Genomic DNA, 23,742 nt, shown 5'->3' with positions numbered 1-23,742 from the left:
ATTTGTGATGATTATTGTGAACAAAACATGTAAGACTCATTAATTGTTGGTCAGAAATTATTATCTGCAGTTCAAAAGCCAATGGAACAATTGTGCTTAGTTTTTGTTGAGGGAACCAGAGTAATGCTAACGTCTGGGTTGGCCGACGAAATGTCAAAAGATAACCGTCACAAACACTTTCTTTTGCAAAGCGCGAAAGTGGGTGATATAAGACAAAAAAACATGCACACTGCAAAAATCTACTGGAAATGCTACACGAGCTGAACTCTTTGCCATAATATTTTTTAAATACTAGGATTTTAGATGCACTAATCCTAATCTCAAATAGTGTGATGGACAGAATGCAGATTTGGAAGCAAACCTTCACGCACTAGCATTTAAATAGCTTTCCATCTGACCTTTCATAAGAGCATTTTGTATCAGGATTCAACGTTTGGTACAAATATATTTTCTTTTCATCCTTTATCCTCTTCTGAACTTCCTAGTGAAGGAAGTCCTAAGTCTGTTCATTGTATATTGTCCACACGGACAAGACTGCAGTCTGGGGCAGGAATCCTACGTGCCATGATACATTTGGCAAACAATGGAAGCACAACCAATAGTGCACCACTGGAGATTTGGCTCTATCAGCCCACTGGGGAACATCCCACCCAGAATAAATAAAGATTGATGGCAAAATTGTGTCTGAGAACTGAATCAATACTTATGAGCAGAGCCATGGCTATAGTCATCTTACAAAGCAGTTAGCCACTTGGAAGGCAAACCTTGAACAAGAGAATTTCATAGAAAACTGGCACTGAGGATTAAATCACAGGATCAGAGGGGGATAGAAAATTAAAGCTAGGGAGGCTACTGTTTAGAAGAAAGAAAATAACAAGACCATCATTTTAATACAATAAACCTTTCACAATAGGATATATGGAAATATTGGTGCAATGGAAAGCAAAGTTAACTACTTATTTTAATCCGTATAGGCTTGTAATGAATGGGGAAAATCACTACAAAGTGTAGAAGCACACTGTGTTTGTAATATGGGTCTGATGTTGAGTAGGATTTAAATTAGGACATCTTACTGCACACCTACATCAGTGTGGGCAACTGTGACCACTGGCCCTTGAGTTTATGATGTGGGATTGAGTCGTGCATGTGGGCATAGCAATAGGAATCTCTGTTTACAAGTCAAAAAATCCCCTGCATCATTCAACAAATACTGTATTTAAGACTTACTATAAAAATGAGAGATTATAGCCCAGTTGTTCTTAATTGTTTTTGCTTAAGGTTCCATATGACTAGACATTAGACAATAATCCATCATTGTTTTTATGTTTTTGAAAGAGGTCTCTTATCTTATTTGATCAAAAATACAGTAAAAGCAGTCATATATTATGAAATATTATGACAATTTTAATTTTAATATATTTAAAGATGTAATTTATTCCTGTGATGCAAGGCTGAATTTTCAGCATCATTACTCTAGTCTTCAGTGTCACGTGATCCTTCAGAAATCAGTATAATATGCTGATTTGCTGCTCAAGAAACATTTCTAGTATCAATGCTGAAAACATAGTGCTGCTTCATATTTTGGAGGAAATTGCGATACATTTTTTTCAGGATTCTTTGATGAATAATTTATATGTTGTTGATTAATAATCATTATAAATGTCTTAAATCTGAATGCATCTTTGCTGAATAAAAGTATTAATTTCTTTAATTCATAGAATCAGTCACTATAGTGTATTCTAATTGTGTATTCCTTATTTATTTTTCATTAAGATTACCTTTTCTGTCATCTAACACCCACATTATCTTTAAGAAAAAAAAAACTGTTAAATGTAATCTTTAGCAAATCTCAAAATGAATATGCATTTTTCATACTTGACATTATAATGTGATGCCTAATTCAATTGCTGTATTTAAAACGTTTGAATTTCATGCTTTATGTTTTGTTTACACAAAATAGTATAGATTTTTGATAGTCGTTTATCAGTTATCAGCAATAACACAAAAGTCACTGGCATCAGTCAGAATTTTAATACCATGCATCTCTGAAATCACTGAAAAAGCTTTGCAAAGAACAAATCAAAGAACAAAATGTGTCCACACATCAATATCTACGGTGGTTACTGCCCAGCTTTTGCGGTTTCGGGAGCAAAAGAAACGACAAGGAGATTCATGCTCCCTCCTCCCTTCCAGCTGAAGCCATAAAGACTTGATGACATTCAGATCTGTGCAGAATTAAACTGAGGTTGCCCCCCCACACATCCTCCCTGTGGGACACGTGTGCAAGTGTGCAAAGACAGAGATGGGCTGTACTGATGATCTGGGGGGCAGAGAGCAGAGGAGAAAGAGATTAATTATGTTCAAATGGTCATGCATAACTCACATCTGCTGCACCTAAAGATCCCGAGGCATGAGCTGGATACAATGTGCCTGTTTCAGACTATTAGACATGCAGGCGTCCATATCCTCCCCCCAACTCTATTCATGCAGGGGTCCCCGAATCATGATGGGTGACCCCCTGCCAGCCACAACCCCCCAAATGACTGCTCCTCATTAAAAATCTCTTGAAAAATATAAATTTTTCAATTTATGAAGGAAATGCGATGGTACCTGCCTGCTAGGTCATCTTGATATTAATAAAATCTTACATTGGATATCTTAGAAAAGTAGCACCATACCTTTTACCTTTAAGGCAAATTATTTGAGGTACCCTCCAAAAATAAATATATAAATAAATAAGGTTCTTTATTAGCATTGATGGTTCCATGAAGAACCTTAAACATGGAACCTCCATTCTTCAAAAGGTTCTTTATGGTGGAAAAAGATTCTTTTGATGATTAAAATGTTCTTCGCACTAAGAAATGGTTCTTTTAAGAACTGGTGACTGAAAGGTTCTTTGAGGAACCCAAAATGGTTCTTCTATATCATCATTGCAAAATTCTGTGTCATTCATGTCTGCAGTAACTCATTGACATTTAACACAGTGTCCCCTTCCTCCACTGTCCTCCAGGTACTAGGTCTCTCCAGGTTGAAGTGGTACATGAGGTTTATGTCCCAATTGAGGCCTGTACACACACACACACACACACACACACATACACGTGTCTAAAGGGGAGAGTGTGGGACAAATGGCAAGACAAAGGCAGGGCAGTGCCGTAGAGTTTTATGGGACTTGATGTACGTCTGGCATCGTCCTTCCAGATCCAAAGGGGATATTCTGCTCACATAAGCATCTGTCTAACGACACCGTGCAGTTACACACAAAATAAATTAACATCCAGTTGGCATTTATGGCATGCTAATTATGACCCCTTCTGCTGGAGACTTCTAAATCAAATAAAAAAAATGTTGTTCAGAGTACAAACCTAATTGTTTTAATGAAGAAAAATGTAAGAAATCTAACAGAACATCCCAGTCTATTTTCCATTCGATGAAAGTAAATGAAAAAAGCACCATTTATAAAAAAAAAAGAATATAAAAAGTTAAATAAAAGATGGTCATATGATATGTATGCAACAAAATATTTCAGTAGATCTGTCTAATTAAGCTCTGTCTAACATTTTAAGGTATTTCTCAGTGAATAAAAAAATAATTTCATCTGCATATTTTTAATATATACGTAGAGGTGTCACAGAATACTGGTATTGATGATAGCCACGATATCTAAAAGACAAAATTTTATATCATGTTAATAATATTATAAACTACTATATTCTAATAATGTGTAAATAATGCTTAACATATGACAATATTGTAAATAATCCAGTTCCAGTAACTGATCTGATTGACACTCCAACACAGTAGGTGGCAGTATTGCACCTTGACGCTGGTTGCCACCCATAATTAAACAGAAAAAAGAAAATGATGAAGAACATGAAGTGTGTAGCTACTACTGCAATTTGTAACTATTTTACATTTTGGCAAATTGGTGACTAATTCGTATAAATTCATACAGTTTCATTCATGCATTATTTACGATTGGCTGACTGACGGTTCTGTTTAAGGATGGGGTTATCCTTAATTCTTACTTTTTTCACAAGATTTTTACTTGATTCACAAGATACAAATTCATATGAAAACTTTCCCAAATGCTGGCAAACATCACTGGTTCTTGTGTGTCTCTTAAATGTTCACAGTTCACCAAGATTGAATATCCAAAAGTGCGAATGAAGTGGGAATGTTTTCAGTAAATAACAACGTCAGTTGCTTGGTCAGTTCCTTGGATATCACACAAATTGGTATAGACTACTTTTATGTAACCCCAGTTCACTTCACTCACTGTAGTGAAAAGAGCAGCGTGAACATTCTTCAAAACATCTCCTTTTATGTTCCACAGAAAAAAAGAAAGCGATACAGACTTGGAACTACATATATGACAGAATTTTCATTTTTGGATTAAATGTTCCTCCAAGTACATGCTTGTTTTCACATACTGAACAATATGACCTTGCACTCCCTTTAAATCTTCATAACTTTCGACATTAATTGGACACTGAATCGTCCCATGAGAAGAAAACAAGTCAGGACAACATCCTGAGAATGCCTCTCTCCGTGTATATAATATCACACTTGTGTGGATCGCATTAGGAGGTGTGAGAATACAACACAACCCCAGCAGAGCTGCGCGGACGACAACAAGTGCACAAACAGTAGACCCCATATTAATTATCCAGCTGGCAACATCACTCATCTCTAAGTACCTGTGTGAAACAGGGATGGGCACTGATAGATTTTACATTGGTGCAACAACCAACATGACACCATTATTACTCCTACAAGAGGACAGTGGTTGAAACCTGAAAGCTGTCAACAAACAGCGCTAATTAAGCCTGTGGGAACTCAAAGAGATGCGTAAGCCTCTGTGTTCTGGCCCTGTGCAATGCCAAGATGCTTGTCAGGAAATCATGCTGATTGTATATTAAATAAGAAGCCCTGGGGCTGAGGGAAGATAGACAGTGAGGAAGTTAGGTTTGAATCCCAATGGGCCTGTGATATTCAAATGAATGCTACAGGATGAGCAAATGAAAGCCTCTCTACTTCCTGGAAAAGAAAAGTAGGTTTCTGAAAACAAGCGTCACTTCAATGTCTTAAAGAGACAGCTTACTTAAAAATGAAAATTCTGCGTTTACTCGGCGTCATGTCATTCCAAATTGGATGGTCGTTTTGTCGACAAGTGTAGTCCAACCATCTGCTCAAAAGAATTTAAAAAAAAAGAATGTGATCTTTTTTGTTTTGATATTTTAGTAGCAGTGGTGTGCTTTAGCTGTTACACAATTTGTATGGTAAAATCCTTTGAAAAAGTTGCATCTTTAAATTCATCCACTTTAAAATCAGTATGGAATCAAAATTAAACCTATTTACTAACGCATATTACTAGTCTTGTGGTGAACCATTAATCTATGCATGTAAATCAATAGAAAAATTAATAAATATATAAAATTGTTTGTTTTCATATAACCTTAAGTAAAAATCTGAAACCTAACACTTTTTGAGTTATTGCCTCAATAAGATGAATAGCTTGTTGTATTCCTCATTTGTAAGTCGCTTTGGATAACAGCGTCTACCAAATGAATAAATATAAAATGTAAATGTAATCAGGAAGTGCGCTAAAATCAAGCCCTGCCCTCTATTTTTAACATTCTATTTTATTTTTTTTTTTACTTGTTTTACTCAAAAAGTCAGACGCAACCTCCAGTTTGCGCAGACTTAAAAAGTCTCGCTGCTGCAACCATAACGCATTCTGACAAAGATTGCATGGCCTTCTGCACTTTTTACTTTAACATTCATCCATGACAGGGGTGTCTAAACCTGTTCCCATAGCTCCAACCAGTTCCAACACACTTGCGTGAAAGTTTCCATTGAGACCTTGATTAGTTGTGTTTAATTAGAATTGGAGCTAAACTCTATAGGACAGTGGTCCTCCAGGAACAGGTTTAAACACCCCTTATTCAAAATGATTTCATTTTTACAAAGCCATGTTAAATTAAAAATAATCCACATTAAAAAAACGTCTCAAGACCTATGTATTATTCCGTTCCTTTCTGCCTTACATAAATGCTCCCCTTAGAAACACTTAAAAGTTAGGAAAAATGATCTGACTCGTCATTCAAGCAGTACATTTGTAAACTGTACAATTGTAAATAACATATCTGTACATTCATTAAAACAATTATATGTTTTTTTCCCCTCTATATTTCTACTTCTGTATTATATTGCATTATTTATTTTTTTGTTTTTCTTATATTAGTGTTATATTTCATCTCTACTGTGTAATTCGTATGTCTGCACTATCATGTATGTTTGCACTATGTACTGGAAACTCCTGTCACCAAGACAAATTCCTTGTGTGTTTAAAACATGCTTGGCAATAAAGCTCTTTCTGACTTTTGTAAATAGACATGAAGGGGACCTCCAATAATTAGAAATGACCAAACTGTCCCAACCCACACTGATTGATTAATACTGAATATATACTGTATATTTAATTCCTAACCCTAACCCATATTTCGAAACCATAAACAGACATTTTTTGACATGAATCACAAAAGGAGATTTTTTTGCAGAATCTTAAAGGGGTCATATGATGCTTTTTTAAAGATCATTATTTGGTGTATTTGGTGTAACAGAATATGTTGACATGCTTTAATGTTCAAAAAACACATTATTTTTCAAATACTGTACATTATTGTAGGTCCTATATGCCCCGCCTCTCATTTGGGCGCATTATGCAAATATTCCCACATAGTGACCTAGATATGTGGGGGTGTGTTAGAAAGAGCCGTTTTAGGTAGGTGTGGCAGAGTCTTAACTTTGATGAACTATTCTGTTCAATAAACATTTACATGGGTAATCCATTTAGCAACATAAAGTTTGGTTTTCACCAGATAAAGGGGGAGATACAGGTTCACATGATCGTCCGTGGTTTTGTGCCTTGCCGTGTTTTAATGAGGAAAGGATTGAGAGAGCAAGACGTCCATTTCCATGGAGACCAAAGAGATCTACATCCTTGCCCTTTCTCTCAGCAACCCTCAAGGCTACACTTTCTTCCTCCAAATGTGTCCATGGTCGCGAAAGTCGTACATGCTGACCAGTCCGTATAATGCATAAGAGCTGAACAACCACCACGGAAACTTACATTTGAAGTGAGTCAAAGTGATGTTAAATTTAAGGTTTGAGGTGATTTTTTGCACCTAAAGTATCACCACGCTACAGGTGCTTTGATATTAACATGCACGCCTGCACACACGCGCTAAACCTAATCCATATCAGCTACTTCAGAGCTATTGCAACCTTTGGCCCTAAAGGGCAAAAAAAAAAAGAAGAATGACAAACTCAAACACACATGGGATGAGCAGTTTGCTCAGAACATATGTGTGTGTGTCTGCTGAATATGCATTAGTTCCTTTTTCGACAAATGCCCCTCTTTCTCGTCCCCCCCTATACGGTGGCTTTTGTCTTCGTCGCCGGAAGGTGGGGTACGTTGCCATGGTGACTACTGCAACAGAAGGCTGAAGGGTTTGACTTCCTCATGACCTTCACAAAAGGGGGTGATTTTCCTGAAATACAGCCAGCGCTCTCCTTCATGTGGAGAGTGTTAAATCAAGAGGAAAAAATGATCAAACTTGCCGGAGCTCTTTAGGATTAGAACTGCAATCACAGTTGGTCTGAAGCACCTTGCATTACAAAACCATTATGATAACATTATCAAAGGTAGCAATGCGTTGGTGATACTGACTTACTCATGCTGGTGTCACATGTAAAATGAGGATCAAAGGAGCATATTTGCCATGGTTAAGCCTCTAATAGAGCTGTACACATGCATTTGTGGAGAACATTTCTTGTTTATCCGGTTCATCGGTATGTAAACAAAGTAATTTTGCTTCCTGATGTCACACTAAGAAAGAGCCAACAGAGCAGCAAATGTGAGTTTTCTAAGGCAAGTATCAGTATCATTACCCAAAAACATATTTTCTATGTGATCTTAAAGCGGTAAAAGTTTTCCTTTCTCTTTGGAGTGTTACAAGCTGTTCGTGAATAGATAAGATCTGTAAAGTTGCAAAGGCTAAAGTCTCAAACCCAAAGAGATATTCTTTATAAAAGACTCGTCCACGCCCTCATCCGTATTTATGTCCCCACTGGATGCAACAAACGCCTCGTTTATAATGGGTTTTAATGTTTTTGTCTCGTCGCGCCTGGACACTGCATCACAGTATGGTGAGGGGCGTAACATTTCCGTCACACGCTTGAGGTATTCGGCCAATCACAACGCACTGGATAGCTGGCCAATCACAGCACACCTCGCTTTTCAGACCGATGAGCTTTGTAAAAAACGACAAAAGGCGGGGCATACAGGAGAAACAATAATGTACAGTATGTGGAAAATAATGTGTTTTTTTAACCTTAAACCACATAAACACATTTCATTACACCAAATACACAAAATAATGTTCTTTTTAGCAGCATCATATGACCCCTTTAAGAAGCTGACTCATGATGTTCACCTGGCAGACAATAAACGTGAAACATAATGGAACTGACATTGAAAGACACCTCCTATCAAAGTATAATTTTAAATATTTTAAATATAATAACAACATTATTATATTATAAACAAACATTATATATAAATGTAATAGTACAACTTACTGCTGTTAAATCGTATGAATTTGAAGCTATGTAATTTGTTGAAACTGATATTTATTCTCAGAGAGGTTTTTCTACTGGATAAATACAAATTAAATAATATATTAATGATACAATGGCAGTAAATCATATTACATTTTGTACTGACAGTATAACAGAATGATCAATAGAACTTTAGATTGATAAATATATTGACAGACAGATAGACATATGGATAGAACGAACGATAGAACGGATGGATGGATGGATGGATGGATGGATGGGTGGGTGGGTGGATGGATGGATGGATGGATGGATAGATAGATAGACCGCATAAGCAGTGACACATTGTTAATTTCTTCAGGATTAAGTCTGCATCACTGTTCTTTGGTGAGAAGAGGTGTCTAGTGAAATTAAGGTTATACAAAAAAAAAAACATGATTCATCTCATGAGTCACAAGATGAGTTCACTATTCACCCACAAAAAACGTCAAGGCTCTGAACAAAGCCTGCAGGATGCCATGTATGAGAGAACGTGCACACCACCCCTCAAAGAAGTACCTGAGAAAGCAAAAAAGAAATTGCATCCTTTATAAGTGTCTCTTTGTGTACCGCTACATCTCTCCTCCCACTACAGGCTTTTTGTTTGGATGCTTACAAAAGATTATCTCTAAGAAAGAGGGGAGCTCAGAAATTGAATAAGTATTGGAGAACTAAGAGAGATAATTCTCTTCTCTGATGACCTTGTTCCACAATTTTTTTATCAATCAATCTATCTATCTCTGAGATAACAGACTGCCTATTTCGTGTCTAAATCTACCGGAAGTAATATTGGCATAGTAAAATGAACATGTTCTTGACTCACTATGTAACCTTGCGGTTTCACTTTATTTTGATGGTCCCTTTAACACATTATGCTAACTATAAGTAATGTTGCACGTACATATCTCAGAGTGTTAGTAGAGTATTAGTAGACTGGTAGGGTTAGGGTTAGATTAAGTTGACATGTACTTGCAAAGTTACTGATAGTGGAACGTCTGTTGGGAGACCATCACAATAAAGAATTAACAGATATTAATCACACAGGCTACTAATACTCTAATGAGTTAGTTGACATGTAGGTGTAGTGTTACTTATTGTCAACAGAATGTTCAAAAGGGACCATCAAAATAAAGTGTTACCAACCTCACTATTACAACTATATGACTAGAATAAATGTGTGTATATATATAGTATTTATAGAGTTTTAGCATTTAGTTTTAATTACTTTTTCTTATTTGTAAGTCGCTTTGGATAAAAGCGTCTGCTAAATGACTAAAAGTAAAGTAAAGAAGAAAACTGGATTGCAACAAACAAAATGTTTTTACATTAAAGATGAAAATCGGATTCTCACTAAATTAAACATAATGCAACAAAAACCTGGCAGACTACAGTTGTAATGTAGCATACTATGTTTGTCATTGCATTATAAACTTCCCATATGTTTCTTTTTTTAAACAGGCAGTGCAATATGCAGTACTCTAGTATTCCAGTCCAAACACTGGCTGAAAGTCCTTTTGTAGAGGGAAGTGACTAATCATTGAGCAGATGTTCAGTTTGACCAGTTTTTTAAAGATTTTAGCCTTACAAAAGTGTTACAAAACCCTCCATTGATTGGACCAAAGGTATTTCAGACACAAATATTTAAACCTCCAGTCTTTGTTAACCAAGTACAAAGCTTTACCATTGCTAAGGACCTATCTTTCACTGTTCAGAGAGACATTCATGAAGAACGTCTGAGTTTTCATGAGCTTGTCATCCTTAAATTGTCAACTAGAGTTTACTAAAGTCTCACTGTTGGTTCTCAGTTCAGCTGCAGGACTCATCATGAATAATTTCATGTGGTTAAAGGAGGACACTTACAAATCAATTCCATCACAGCACCAGACATGTAGTGTGAGATTACAAGGAACTGGAACCAATCCAATCAAAAAACACCCGAGAAAGGCTGTATAAACAGCTTACTGACACAATTCTACATTCATATCAGAAACAAAGTGGTTGATATAACCAAAAAGAATGGTGGTTGTCATTACACAAAATAATCATTTATTCAACGAAAAAAAATGTAATTTATGCTGCGAAAATTACAATGCATGAGGAAAAAAAGCTTTGCACTGTTTCAAGGATGTGCCAAAATATCCCGCAGTTTTTAATCCATAATCTTGTGAATTATAAAGGCAAATACAAAGATGAAAAAGCTGTAAAAATTTGCATATTTCACTGATGAATTCAACCTTAAAAAAACATGTTATATTAATATCAACATATGTACATCTTGCGTTTGAAGTGTTGTGGCACTGCTAACTCATGAAGGAGGGTCATCTCCATGAATAGCCTTATATTTAGCCATCTCTTCAGGAAAAACCTTGCCCAGCTCAGAAATGAGAAGGCTTTTAAATTTCTGCAGAAAAAAAAAAGAAACCGTAAAAGAAGGTTAGATGAAGATCCTTTGTTTTATTCAAAACATACCAGGAAATCATCGATCCACAATAGAAATCTAAAAAACAAGGGGAACTGTCTAGCATTTTTATCCTAAGATTTCTTTAACACACACACTCATATTATAGATTTACAAAGAAATAGACTATTTTCAATTCTTAAGTTCAGAAATAACATTATAGAGGTCAAATATGTCAGTGCTGCAACTTTATTCTGATAACACTGGGGGGGAAAAACGTGGAAAAATAAGAAGGGTCGATCAGACCAAGAATGATAACTAAAATTATCACTATAAGCAGGAGGGGTAGACTCTTTGCAAACATATTATGTCCTTTTATAACAAATGACCTGCTAGCACTCCCAAATTAGTCAGTAATTCATAGTGATGGTAAAGCTGAACTCTGAATCCAAATGCTGGACCAATACTCACAGTCAATGTGTCAATCTTTCCTTTGACCTGCTCATTTTTAGCCAAAGCTCTTTCTAAGCACTCCTTTGTGTAGAGTTGAGGGTTACGACCCTGATCAATATACCTGTGCAAAACATCAATAATTAGTAATGGCTATTCATGTCTTTACACAGATGTTACACATCACATTTCTTGAATATAACAATTAAATGGATAATGACAATCTAAACAGAGTAGAACTGAAAGTAAAAGAAGGGTAATTTGATAAAGAACATGCACTCTTTAAATGCTTGTCATCTGACTACCGTGAATGAACAAAACCATTAACATTAATTTTTCACGAGGTTTGTGCAGCTAGAAATATTTATTATGCATATCTGTTATGTAATGTAATACTTACTCGAACACTTCCAACGGTACGTTGATATCATGAAGCTGCTGTCGGCATTTCTCAATGTCCTGCAGTCCTGTGATCATAAAGTTCCTGAAGAAATAAATAACCAAAACATTTTAACAACACTACTGATAACAAGCCAAGAAAGGCTAAAGCTCAAAATCGCCATTATTTCCCAGATATTATTTGTTTAAACCCAACATATGTTTTTAGAATCGTGTTGAAATGAACAGAATTACAACTCACAGTTTCTGGTTGAGTCCCGTTTGACTGCTGGGCTGGAAATCGCTGACAATAATTCCAAGCTGTCGTATGTTTTCGACGAATTTCTCGAGGTGTTCTTCGAGATTATCAAACTTTTCGGCCATGACGTGCTGTATTTTACATAAAGGTAAGCGTACGATTGATTTAATTGGGATAAAACTAGAAAATCATTAACAAAAGACGGACATCTGTTCAACCAACGCAGCTTCCATGACAGCGAACAGCTTTCCGGCTGAGTTTCACCCAATAGCGTGCGAGAATGGACTGTTACCCTGGTAACGGAATTCTTCGTTGTGCTGTAAAGCGTTTCGAAATGCTGCAAAGTCACTGTTGGAAAACAACCTATGCATTGGATGATGGCTCGTTCAAACACGAACGATTTTACACATACTCATGTGAACTGCTGATGCATTGACCTTTTCAATACGAGGTTTGAGAGAAGTGGGTGTATTGATTCATTGCCAGCTGATGCATGAGAAGCTCGATCCCCTCCCCGCTAAACGTTAGGGCAAAACGCATTATTTATTTATTTATTATTTTTTATTAATGTGGATGGCATCTTACATATTATATTACAGCGAATGTAGAAAAAGCCAGAGAGAGACAAACAAATACATTAAGTTGTACAATGACACTAAATACTGTTTCTGGGATTTTTCCTGATGTAAGTGATCGAAATGAACTATAATACAAATACAAAAATTACATGTATGTTAAAAAGTAATATAAGAACAACAACAATTAAATGGACAATATGCCAAAATTTGCAATTTCTTATAACAGGGTAAAAGGTGTACTAACACTAAACGCGTCGAGCAGAGCGTTATTTATTTTATCCGGCAGTATTCAGACAAGCCCCGCCTCCCACGGCAGGATTGGCTAGTGTGAGCTCCTCACCGCCACCGCCGGTCTGTGATTGGACAGTTTAGAAGTCAATCACATAGCACATAACTCCATCACAGGCTCTGATCCATCAGACAGCGAGCAGGTCGAGGGCGGGACTTGTCGGAAAACTGGTGTGAAGGAAAAAAATAACTCGTGCCGGACCCTTGATTACTCATTCCGTCCAGGTACAGCGGAAGTCAACCGACCTGCGGTGCTCCGCTCCCGCTACTCTTGTTTGCGTGCGCCAGATTCATTTCGGGCAGCCCTATCGTGCCTCTTGCAGCAGCCGCGTCTGTGCCTCATAGGGAATTAGAGAGTTGTGGGGATGCGTATTAAATGAGCGCTCTTGTGTTTCAGTGCAGTCGCGCGGGGAAATGATGCATTGAGGACGGGCTGCTCTGCGGGCGTTTTATCTTCCGAGCTCCGTTACACCCACCGCGAACGGCGAAGCACCTCAATGGCTACTCTTTTGCGAAAAATCGGGCTCATTCGCCTGCACGACCGAGACACGGAGGACCCGAAGCATCACCACCAGGGCTCATTGAAAGGGACTAAAGGCAACCAGAAAAACAACAACACGAAGCACTGCAACACCAGCAACGAGACCAACAACATCCTCAGCACGCCCGAAATCAAAGCCAGGCGCTTCGACGTGTCCGGCAAGGACAAGCCAGCCGTCAAACCGGACAAACCGAGCAAGGACACGAATGAGAAGCAGCAAACGGGAGGCGGCAAAGCGACGAGCGGCTCCGTGATGCCCCCGCCGGCGGCGAACCGGCAGCACTGCACCCAGGTGCGGACGCGGAGGCTGATGAAGGAGCTGCAGGAGATCCGGCGGCTCGGCGACAGCTTCATCACGGTGGAGCTGGCGAACGATAGCCTCTTTGACTGGAATGTCAAGCTGCACCAGGTGGACAAGGACTCCGCGCTGTGGCAGGACATGAAGGAGACCAACACCGAGTACATACTGCTGAATGTCACCTTCCCCGACAATTTCCCCTTCTCCCCGCCGTTCATGCGCGTCCTGACGCCGCGGCTGGAGAACGGATACGTGCTGGACGGCGGCGCGATCTGCATGGAGTTACTAACGCCCCGCGGCTGGTCGAGCGCGTACACCGTCGAGGCCGTGATGAGGCAGTTCGCTGCCAGTCTGGTGAAAGGACAGGTGAGGATGGGTTCTTGCCATAGCGGCGTTGATTTCTTCACATCTCATGTTTCTTGACGCCATCCTCCATCTTGGCATTGGCGCACAGGTGAATCGCGTGAAAACACGCAACATCCATTCAATACGGGTCCATATGATAGTGTCTGTTACATATATTGCGTGTGAGTGTAATTACATAGTAATACACACTCAGAAATATACTCATCTTCATGTCGTCCAAGATATGTGCCACTGTCTCCATTCACCTTCATTGCATCTTTTTCCCTACAATTAAAGTAAATGGTGGCTGAGGTTGTTTTTGCCTTCCATGGAAGAAAACCTCACAGGGGTTTGTACTTGAGGTAGAACTGTCTTTTTTTTAACGATTTACATCTTCAGCAAAGAACACTTTTTATCAAGATCCATTTTGCCCTATATAGGGTGCTTCAGTTGGCTGTAGGGTTCTTGATGTTTAGGGTGTAAAGATTCTTGATGTTTATTTAGAGGTTCTTCTGATCAGTATTTGGCATCATCCATTGCCAAAGCAAAGCAAATCTCTCTTGGGTTTATTGAAGCAATAGTACATATGCAGTTATCTAAAGATCATAAAAGATTATCATATTGCACTGTAGCAACTAAAAAAAGGGGACTCTTATGTCATCAGGCTGTAAAACCTTTTTTGGCAGGACCTTTACTTTTAAGAGTGTATAGGTAACCAAAATAAGGGTTTCATGACCACACATTGCTTTAGTTGTGCTTTTGTTTTTTTAGTGTGTTTTCTATTACATTTAAAATGCTACACGTCAAAATGAGTTTTTTTTATTTTTTTATAGGTTCTTCAATATATAACTATATCTTTTGATATCTATTTGATGTTTTGCACCAAAAATGGCTCTGCTATTGGTACAATGAATCGTAATCTGGTGCTATTTCGAACCATTTTTTTAAGAACGTACTGCAGCCTGGATCTTAACTAATGTGATTAGATGGGCTCCATAGATAGATCACATATCGGTCATTAGATAGTCCCATTCTAAGGATGATTGCAAAGACCATCGTGGGTCATGGATATGGATGAGAATCCATAATGAAGCTAGAGACTGGCCATTAACCCTGTGCTGTAAATCTGAGAGAAAATTCCTGTTCATCTACGCTTGCCTCAACCTGTCAGGAGCTCTTAAATGCCAAATTCATGATGAGCCTGAGGCAGCGGTGACTAGATAACCATTTTTCCCCAAATGACCCAAAGCACTCAAGGGTAATTACCATTTTAGCTGCTGCTGACACAACAGATCCCCAATTAACATGCAGCTAAAGGAAATGACGAGCCATATTTTGAGCATTCATGGTTTATCGCTTTTGGATTTAATACTTAAATCATTTTTTCCCGCTTTACCGAATTGTTTAAAAGGCTCCATTCACTTTTAACCTGAGGACATGGATGTGCTTTGACAATCATTTAAATTTCACTTAAGGTTTTTTGTTGTTCAAATTCTGCTTTGGTTTGGGAAGATCTTTCTGCATACCAAAGCTCAGACATTTGCTGTTTTTAAAGTTTTTTTTAATATATATTAGAATCAGTTACAGCACAAAATAACATCAAAAAGGGGAAAATAATATATATAATTTTCTTAAGACATATGACTATTATTCTCATTGCTTTAGACTAAAATATGCATTGACCAGTAGGCTATGGATTAAAAATAAATTGAATTGCCATATATCTCCAATCCGAGAGTCTATTCTGCCTTTAAGTGATCAGAAACAATATTCCTTTTTTGCCTTGTTGAATTTACAGACGACTTCCTTTCAGACATAATACGGTAAGCAGCATCAAACAGCCTTACGCTTCATGTGATGCTATGATGCAAAGAGCAGCACTGTTATCCTTATCTGGTACATGTCGGTTACATAATCCCTACCGTCTGTGTTGTCCCAGAAAGCACAGAGGCCAAGCGCGACCATTGACTGATCTCCATTCACAGGATTACCCATCAGGCACTTCACATGGGCACTGCGTTGCGCTCGATACGCACCAAACCAAAATAGCGCAGGGAGACGGTGCTGATGCCGTTAGCATGCTGCAGGGAAAACGCTGATGCGAATAACCTGGATTAACATCGACGCGGTTCCCTCCCTTCCGCTCTCCTCCGCCGCCTCTCAAGCATGAGGGAAGCGATTTCCAAGAGAGACCGTAATCACAATAAAGCTTAATTAAGGCTCCAGTGGTTCCTTTTAATCCAAAAATCACAGGCTTTTCTGAGGGGATAGGGCAGCCTCTTCTCGGTTGAGCTCATGCTGTTACTTCTGGGCCATTAGATCTCATCCTGACTGATAGAGCCTGAGGGAAGAGCTGGTTATTTCCGTCTCACTGTCCCTGCTGTCTTACATCAGCACTGGCACTAGACTGACCTCAGTCCTGGGGCATATGGAAGCACATCCTTTTTGCTCATTTAGTGGATGCTGGGTCTGTGAGATTGTTTCTCTCATACGTAGCCTGAAGTGGCATATTTGTATGATTGCACTTTGCATGCAGAACCTGATCCTTCTGCTGGTCTTAAAGGAGAAGTTTGAAAACGAATATTTGGTCATGCAATCTTAAAAATAGAGGTTCCCGAAAAGGGGTTTTCGCAATTATGCCATAAAAAATGTTTGGTTCCCCAAAGAACCTTTCAGTGAACAGTTCTTAAAAGAACCATTTACAAATCTAAAGTACATGGTAAAAATCTAAAGAACCTTTTGTGCAGTGGAAAGGTTCCATGGAAGTTCTTAATGGAACCATCAATGCCAATAAAGAACCTTTATTTTTTAAGAGTGTTGAAAATTTGGTCATTGGTCATCCGTGAATCACAAAATGAGATTTTAGAGCAGCTTGGTCATCACATATTGTTGGAAAGGACATTCTGCCTAACCTTCTTATTTTGTGTTTCACAGAAGAAAGAAAATCGAGTGGAAAAACATTAGGGTGTGTAAATCATTTTTGGCTGAGTTATTCCATTAAAGATGCTCTTCTTATGAAACAATTTAAGGTTCGTATTTGGTCTTATGTTTAAATATGACATTTGCTCCACCCATGCACAGAAATATAAATGTGTCTCTCACTGTCACACTTTGGCTTATTTAAAACATCTGTCCTATTATAAAATCATGTGTTAGGTCATGCCTGGTTTTCGGCTGGTATTTTGAGCATGCCAGATGAAAAAAAGTATCTCCTGTCCCTAACACATTGCCAGAACAGGCTTCAGGGGCTGATGAGTCAGAGAGATGCCTTTTTTAAATACCCTTTTCCTTTGCTATACAAGTATCTTGCATGGACCACTAGAATTTTATATTGCAAAGTAAATAAACACCAACTTGTAACTTAGTTTTTCCTGATCAAAATCAACATTGAAACCAAAATGGGCTCTATTTACTTTCTTAATGCATGTTCCTGGTCTTATTGTGCATGATACATGCACATTATGCCTTTATAATCTTTAACAAAAATGTAATACTTTGTCAGACCCTCTTAATTTTGCCCACTTTTCATATTCCAATCAATTCCCAATTGATAAAATGTGTAGATAGATAGATAGATGCACAAGATCTGTCCTATATCTTTTTCATCAGAAAACTGATGTGTAACGGGTTTCTATGTTGATTTTTTAAGAGTTTTTTTAAAAGCAGCAGGATTGTTTTTAATCTTTGATCTGGAGTCACAAACATGCAGACATCTTTGAGACATTAGCAAAGGAGAGCCCATTTCTTTGCATGTGCAGCATTAAAAACCAACCAACTCATTTTTTATACTTCGAAATGGTTACTTCAGTGGGCGAACTTCATACTATGACAGCTGGTCGTTTTCACTGTGGGATGCTGCAATCCTGGATGCACCGTTGCATCACTTCTATTCCCATTATCCTTTAGCAGCGATCAAAATGGCAGAACCTGGTGTTAAAATGCTCTTGAAGCTTGTTTAAATAATTCAGCCTGAGGTTTTATCAAGCACAGCCTCTTGATTTACTGTGTCTTCAAAGCTCAGAGCAGTTGGCTTTGAAATTGAAAATGGGAAAACCTCTGAAAATGGAGCACCAGGACCATTTAATCACACCACAATCTGTCATTCACACATCTACATCTGCATGTCAGTTTCATAATATATGAAAAGACTCAGGAAAGTGGTAAATAAATCTGGTATCAGACTTCACCTACACACTTTCCCTCAACTTTGATTTTATATTCTTGATTCTCGGGATTCAAGCTGCTTTGATTCTTTATAGAAAACCTCAGATGGCTTTTTTTTATCACTTAAAAACAACCATATAATGGCGTACTTATAGTTGTTTGCACATTAAACTGATGTAGAAAGCATTTTAATATAATGGAATTACATTTCACCCTTAAATCATTAGGCCTAAATTATATTTGGAAATTAAATGTTGCGTCCAGCAGGACATTACAATCATGTATAATTTCCCTCTTGGACAAAGTCAACACACTGCCCTTTGTTTAAGTCAAGTATATGCTTTTCTGCTTCCCATCTCTTGAAATATAATAGATACGTTTAAGATTGCGACAGACGTTTTTGTGTTTCTCTCTAGCTTTTTGTGTGTCATAAACCTGTAGATATGATGTCGACTGTTTTGCAGCTTATTCTTATTCAGAAAGAGACTGTCAGACTGACATATTAAACAATAAAACTGTTTGCTTTTTATGTGATATGAAATGCTAAATCATGTGCTCACAGATTTTAATATCTTGTTACCTAATGCCTCAAAAATTTCAATGATTTAATAATAATCATTAACATTAATGTCCAATTCAGCAAAATTGTTCCTTGGAGTTTAAATGCAATATGTATGTGTGTATATATATATATATATTTAATGATGTATTTGTTATATATTCAGCAATGTTATATGCTGATATGAAGTATTAATGATATTAATAATAATGATTAATATTTTGCTGTGTGAAGTTCAGGTACATTATTGTGTTTATATTTATAATATATAATATTTAGAATATTACGTATATATATATATATATATATATATTAGTATTTATATTCATCATAATATATTTATGTATTCTGCAATATGCTGTACACTGCTATGCACTAATTAAGTATTAAAATGATTTATTTTGACCATTTACCAGTTAATATTTTTACCATCTCTCCACCCCATTTCCCCATTTTTCATTTTAAAGTTCATTCAATTCATAATGTTTCCCTGTTTTTTTTTTGACACATGTAAATCTTCATTGTTCCGAATGTTGTGTTTTCTCTTTAGGGTCGTATCTGCAGGAAAGCAGGCAAGTCTAAGAAGACCTTTAGTCGCAAGGAAGCCGAGGCGACCTTCAAGAGCCTTGTCAAGACCCACGAGAAGTACGGCTGGGTGTCCCCTCCCGTGTCCGACGGCTGATGTCAGCATCTTCAACCGCGATCCCGACATGGCTTTTTCATCATCAAACTTAACTACGAAAAAAACAAGCTAGCGCATCATATCTTACACATAAACGTGGCACATTCACCTTCACTCCGTCCTTCACTCTTCTTCATAGAGGTGCCATGGACCGAACACTCGCTGCGACATCACAATTACTCATAAGTGGGCGTCACTGCAGCTACATACAGCTATGGACTCTGGATACGATTGAGGCTCCAAGCAAAGTTAAATGTGCACCATCTCCACTCTATATCCTTGTCTATCTGTCTGTGTTGCCTCAGTTTTTTTCCTCCATCCATCCCTCTTTCCTTTTATAGCTGACAATGCATTGCACTGAACAGCATCAGACTTGCCCCCATTGACATGCAAATGACTTAATAGATAAGCAGATCATTACACTACATTTGAGGTTCAGGTTCTCTGGTTTCCTCCTCATTGGCTGTGCTGTTTTTCACGGTTGGATGCAACATGATGATTGTAATTTATGTAGAGCTGTGCTCTTTCTATTCCTCCGTTCGCGTGGCAAAATGTAGACATCACTGTGTTGCGTAGATGGTCATTGATTTCCAATGGAGAAAAAATACTCTAGGGCTTTGTTCAGACAGGCAGCGAATATCTGATTCTTTTTTGGCAACATCCGACTCGAATTCAATTGTTTCTTGAAGTCTGAACAGACAAAAAAAACACATTGTGTTCATGTCCATATGTGGTTTGGAATCCAAAATTTTAAGATCTGAATCAATCGTTTTAGCTAATTTTTCCTCAACTGTTTGATTCTCACTGTGTCGGATAGTGAACAAGTGCACGAGTCAGCAGTTGTGGACACAGTATATGCATGAATGCATAAAGATGCCTCTTGTGAGTCCAGCACCGCCACGAGATGCCATGACAGACAGTGAGCAGAGGCAAAATTCCCAGTTTTCCGTCCTCTCTTCCCACACTGACAGCTATATGAGAAAGTCTGGCATCGGATATCGACTACACAGTCTGAACAAACACACCACTTACAAAACGGATTGATATGCAGTGTGAACAAAGCCTTCATTGCTTATGCAGAGGTAAAAGATTTTAAAAAATGTGAACCACCTCTGTTGGTCATTCTATTATTTGTTTTTGGAGAAGACCAAAAGCTCTTAATTCTGATGATTTAGATACCAGATGGCATTAACGAATGTCAACGTCCCAATGGGATCTTAGTATTGGCGAGAGAGAGGCATGTGACAGACATGGTGATGTTTGCACATCAGATGTTGTGCGTTTGTCCCCATGGAGCACTGAGCGACAGGACAACGCCGATTGCGCAGACCTGAACCCTTGTTAGCACCGACGTAAGGATAGTACCTTAACTTGGCACCTTCACAGGCCGACGCCCCAAACACGATCAAACATTAATTGTGCTGATTCACTTGTACCATTTTGGCTCATAAATCGATACGCTCGTGGTTGTGGGCCTGATTCCTCCACCTTGCACTGACTCTGCATCACTGTGCTGTGTACTTGGTCAATACTAGACTAGAACAACAGGACAAAATGGCCGACGGCCCAGGAAATCAGATCTCAAGACTGTAAACGTTGCTCTCGAATTGCATAAATCGAAGGTCAAGCTCTGTTATGGACTCTGGTAGCTGGTGCCGGCACTGTTGACGAGAGCCAGATGAAGAAGTACAGAGGTGGGGAGAGAGAAAGAGACGCTGAGGGGGCGACTCTTTTGTTCTGAAACCTTGAGGAATGAGGGCGTCTCGTTTAGTTGCCTGATTGATGCTCCGAGAGAGACGCAGCTCGACGCCTTGATGTTTATTGACTTCTCCTTCAAATGTCAGTGTGAATCCAGAATGCCTCAGACTGCATCTTGTGAGCGATGAGATGTAGAAGAGCTGTTTATTTTAGATAGCGCTCTCCACAGTGTGTGAAATACAAATGACATGATAGCCGAAAAGGCGAAATCATGTTTTTTTTTTTTGTTGACAAATTGGGCGTTTTAAAGGAATAATTCATCAAAATTATGTCATTTTCTTACATGTATGGCGCTATATCTTTGGTGAAACACAAATAGAAAACGCTGAGGTGTGTTCTAGATGCTGTTTTCCATAATATTGTTGATCTTAAAAATAGTCTTTCGAAGACATACAACAAGGAAAGACCAAAAATTAAGAAAAGAAGTAAAAAAAGATTTAATTAAGTGGATTCAAATAGGGTGCATTTAAACTCCACGAGTCATATTTGATGTCTGTGGCATTTTGATGTCCTTGACATGATCAAACCTTGTTGATTTTGAAGTATGAATATGGGGAAATGTAAATAAGAGCTACGGTGAAGGGGAAGATAATACAAGATCCCACCTTTTTATGGGATTTTGTTGGCCACTCAATGTTATCATCAGAAGTGTAAAATATTGTGCATGTGACACTTGACCAACATTATGATACTTTTATGGTGCATTTTTTGTCATTTTGGAGCTGGACAGAATCAGTCTCTATCAGCTTTGATTATATGGAAAAGAGCAGCAATTACATTCTTCAGAATACCTCCTTTTTTGTTTTATAGAAAAATGTCAGTCATACATGTTTGGGTGCAAAAACTATGACAGAGTTTTCATTTCTGAGTGAATTATTCCCTAAAAATGATGCTTCAAGGTGGGAAAAGTCCGATTTCCTTGTTGTGAGATGCCGTTTCATATATTTTCAGGATATTCTTCTCCAGACATGGAAACAGCATGTGCCAAAAGCTTAATGTACATTGTCACCATTTCCTTGTGTGTAACTGCTGCGCTCTCAGTAGAAGGACTCTCTGCTATCACTGACGATTTTAAATGTCACATGAGAAGCTGCTAATTAATATGGCATTTGAACAAAAAAACAAAAACAAATGATGAAGACACTGATGTATAAATGATAAAACCAGAAATGTTGATGCCCTGAAGGCGGATGGAGGGGAAACAACACTGTTAACCCCTTATTGATATTTATTTCTGTCTAGTAGCTTTTTGTGTTATTGATATTAAGGTTATCCAATACAATGAATGGTGAGTGTGCAGTGCTTCAAAAAGCAATCCAGTGGCAAGCACTACATTTTGCTGTATACAGTGATCATTTTATCCTGGTCATCAAAATAAAATACACGTTGATCACTGGAGAACCTGTAAATCATGTTCGTATCACTGCAGCCATTGTAAAATTATTGCAGATTTCTGTGTCTGGTCGGAGATGGTTTCTCTTATCACGACTGAAGTGCATTTGGTCTTCTCCAGACTCTGTTTGGACATTATTAAAAAGTGGTCGTGTGTTTTCCTATTTAGCGAGAGGAGATACTATACCAAGGACTTATTATTATAACCAGTCAAAAATATCGCGAAATTGGATGTTTTCCGGTTTAAAGCATAATTTTGTGATTATAGTTTAGATCAGTAGTTTGCAGAAACTAACTAACAGAGTTAATCGTCCAAACGAGTGAGATGATTCTGTTGTATATCTGCATGTGGTCTGTGATTGTTAGCTAGCTAACTTTTCTTTTTCTTTCTTTTTTTTTAAAAAAGCAAGAAAGTAATGAAAAAGAGCAGAAGCCGCTTCTTTGTATTTTTGTTTGTTCAGTTTGTCCTAATTTTCTTTATTAATGTCCTTAAATGTCAAATTGTGTTCTATGAATGTGTTTTAATTTATTTGTAGTTTGCCAAAATGAAGATTTTGAAGCATGTTGCAGGCATTGTCACTGATGATAAAAAGAGAAAGAAAAACAAATGAAAAATATATATATGTACCTAAATTGAAAGAAGTCTGGTATATGTAGTGATCTCAGGCTTTCGTGGGGTGAAAGGTAAAACTACAAGACAATGTGTTTTCTGCACTGCATAAACATCATGCCAGGATATGGTCAGAGCAAAACCAAACAGGAATGTGCAATAAAGGCTGTAGGCTGATTCCACCCTGGAACAATTTTGTGTTTGTCTTCCTTGCTCTCTAGGCTCTCTGCAGTCACTGAGGTTTGGAACATGCGGTTTTGTTCCGTCATGTGGGTTCAAGGATATCAAATCACCCGTGACGGTGAATGATAACACCAGCTTCTCACCAGATCCCCATCAATGCAGTGTGCACTGGTCCACATTTCCCCTCATTAAGAC

At 38.0% G+C, this 23,742-nt stretch overlaps 2 protein-coding genes across 3 annotated transcripts; one reads left to right on the top strand and one right to left on the bottom strand.

Moving 5' to 3' along the window:
• Window positions 1–10,948: 10,948 nt before the first annotated feature.
• med10 (mediator complex subunit 10) lies at window positions 10,949–12,671 on the bottom strand. Its single transcript, XM_016516280.1, has 4 exons — window positions 12,153–12,671; window positions 11,913–11,996; window positions 11,534–11,636; window positions 10,949–11,065 (listed from the first exon to the last, which is right to left on the bottom strand). The coding sequence occupies exons 1-4, from the start codon at window positions 12,272–12,274 to the stop codon at window positions 10,970–10,972; spliced, it is 405 nt and encodes a 134-aa protein (XP_016371766.1). The 5' UTR covers window positions 12,275–12,671; the 3' UTR covers window positions 10,949–10,969.
• Window positions 12,672–12,993: 322 nt separating this feature from the next.
• ube2ql1 (ubiquitin conjugating enzyme E2 QL1) lies at window positions 12,994–20,695 on the top strand. 2 transcript variants are annotated; one of them, XM_016516325.1, is made up of 2 exons: window positions 12,994–14,308; window positions 19,473–19,548. In XM_016516325.1, exon 1 carries the CDS (start codon window positions 13,513–13,515, stop codon window positions 14,275–14,277), a length of 765 nt encoding a protein of 254 aa, XP_016371811.1. In that variant the 5' UTR covers window positions 12,994–13,512; the 3' UTR covers window positions 14,278–14,308; window positions 19,473–19,548. The 2 variants fall into 2 exon arrangements, with proteins under 2 accessions (XP_016371811.1, XP_016371810.1); XM_016516324.1 differs by having other exon boundaries at window positions 12,995–14,220; window positions 19,473–20,695.
• Window positions 20,696–23,742: the final 3,047 nt, after the last annotated feature.

Source organism: Sinocyclocheilus rhinocerous, unplaced genomic scaffold (assembly GCF_001515625.1).
Source record: "Sinocyclocheilus rhinocerous isolate Xijiao unplaced genomic scaffold, SAMN03320098_v1.1 scaffold86, whole genome shotgun sequence".
Taxonomy (NCBI): domain Eukaryota; kingdom Metazoa; phylum Chordata; class Actinopteri; order Cypriniformes; family Cyprinidae; genus Sinocyclocheilus; species Sinocyclocheilus rhinocerous.
The sequence above is the reverse complement of the archived record's forward strand: the minus strand, read 5'-3'. Positions and strand labels throughout refer to the sequence as shown.

Bases quoted from the DNA above. Each gene is read 5' to 3' on its own strand.
- med10 (XM_016516280.1), bottom strand. From the start codon at position 12,274: ATGGCCGAAAAGTTTGATAATCTCGAAGAACACCTCGAGAAATTCGTC. The intron at 11,637-11,912 runs GTAAGTATTACA...TGTTTTGCACAG, and splicing joins GTACCGTTGGAAGTGTTCGA to GTATATTGATCAGGGTCGTA. The intron at 11,066-11,533 runs GTGAGTATTGGT...TTTTTTCTGCAG, and splicing joins GAAAGATTGACACATTGACT to AAATTTAAAAGCCTTCTCAT.
- ube2ql1 (XM_016516324.1), top strand. From the start codon at position 13,513: ATGGCTACTCTTTTGCGAAAAATCGGGCTCATTCGCCTGCACGACCGA. The intron at 14,221-19,472 runs GTGAGGATGGGT...TTTTCTCTTTAG, and splicing joins CCAGTCTGGTGAAAGGACAG to GGTCGTATCTGCAGGAAAGC.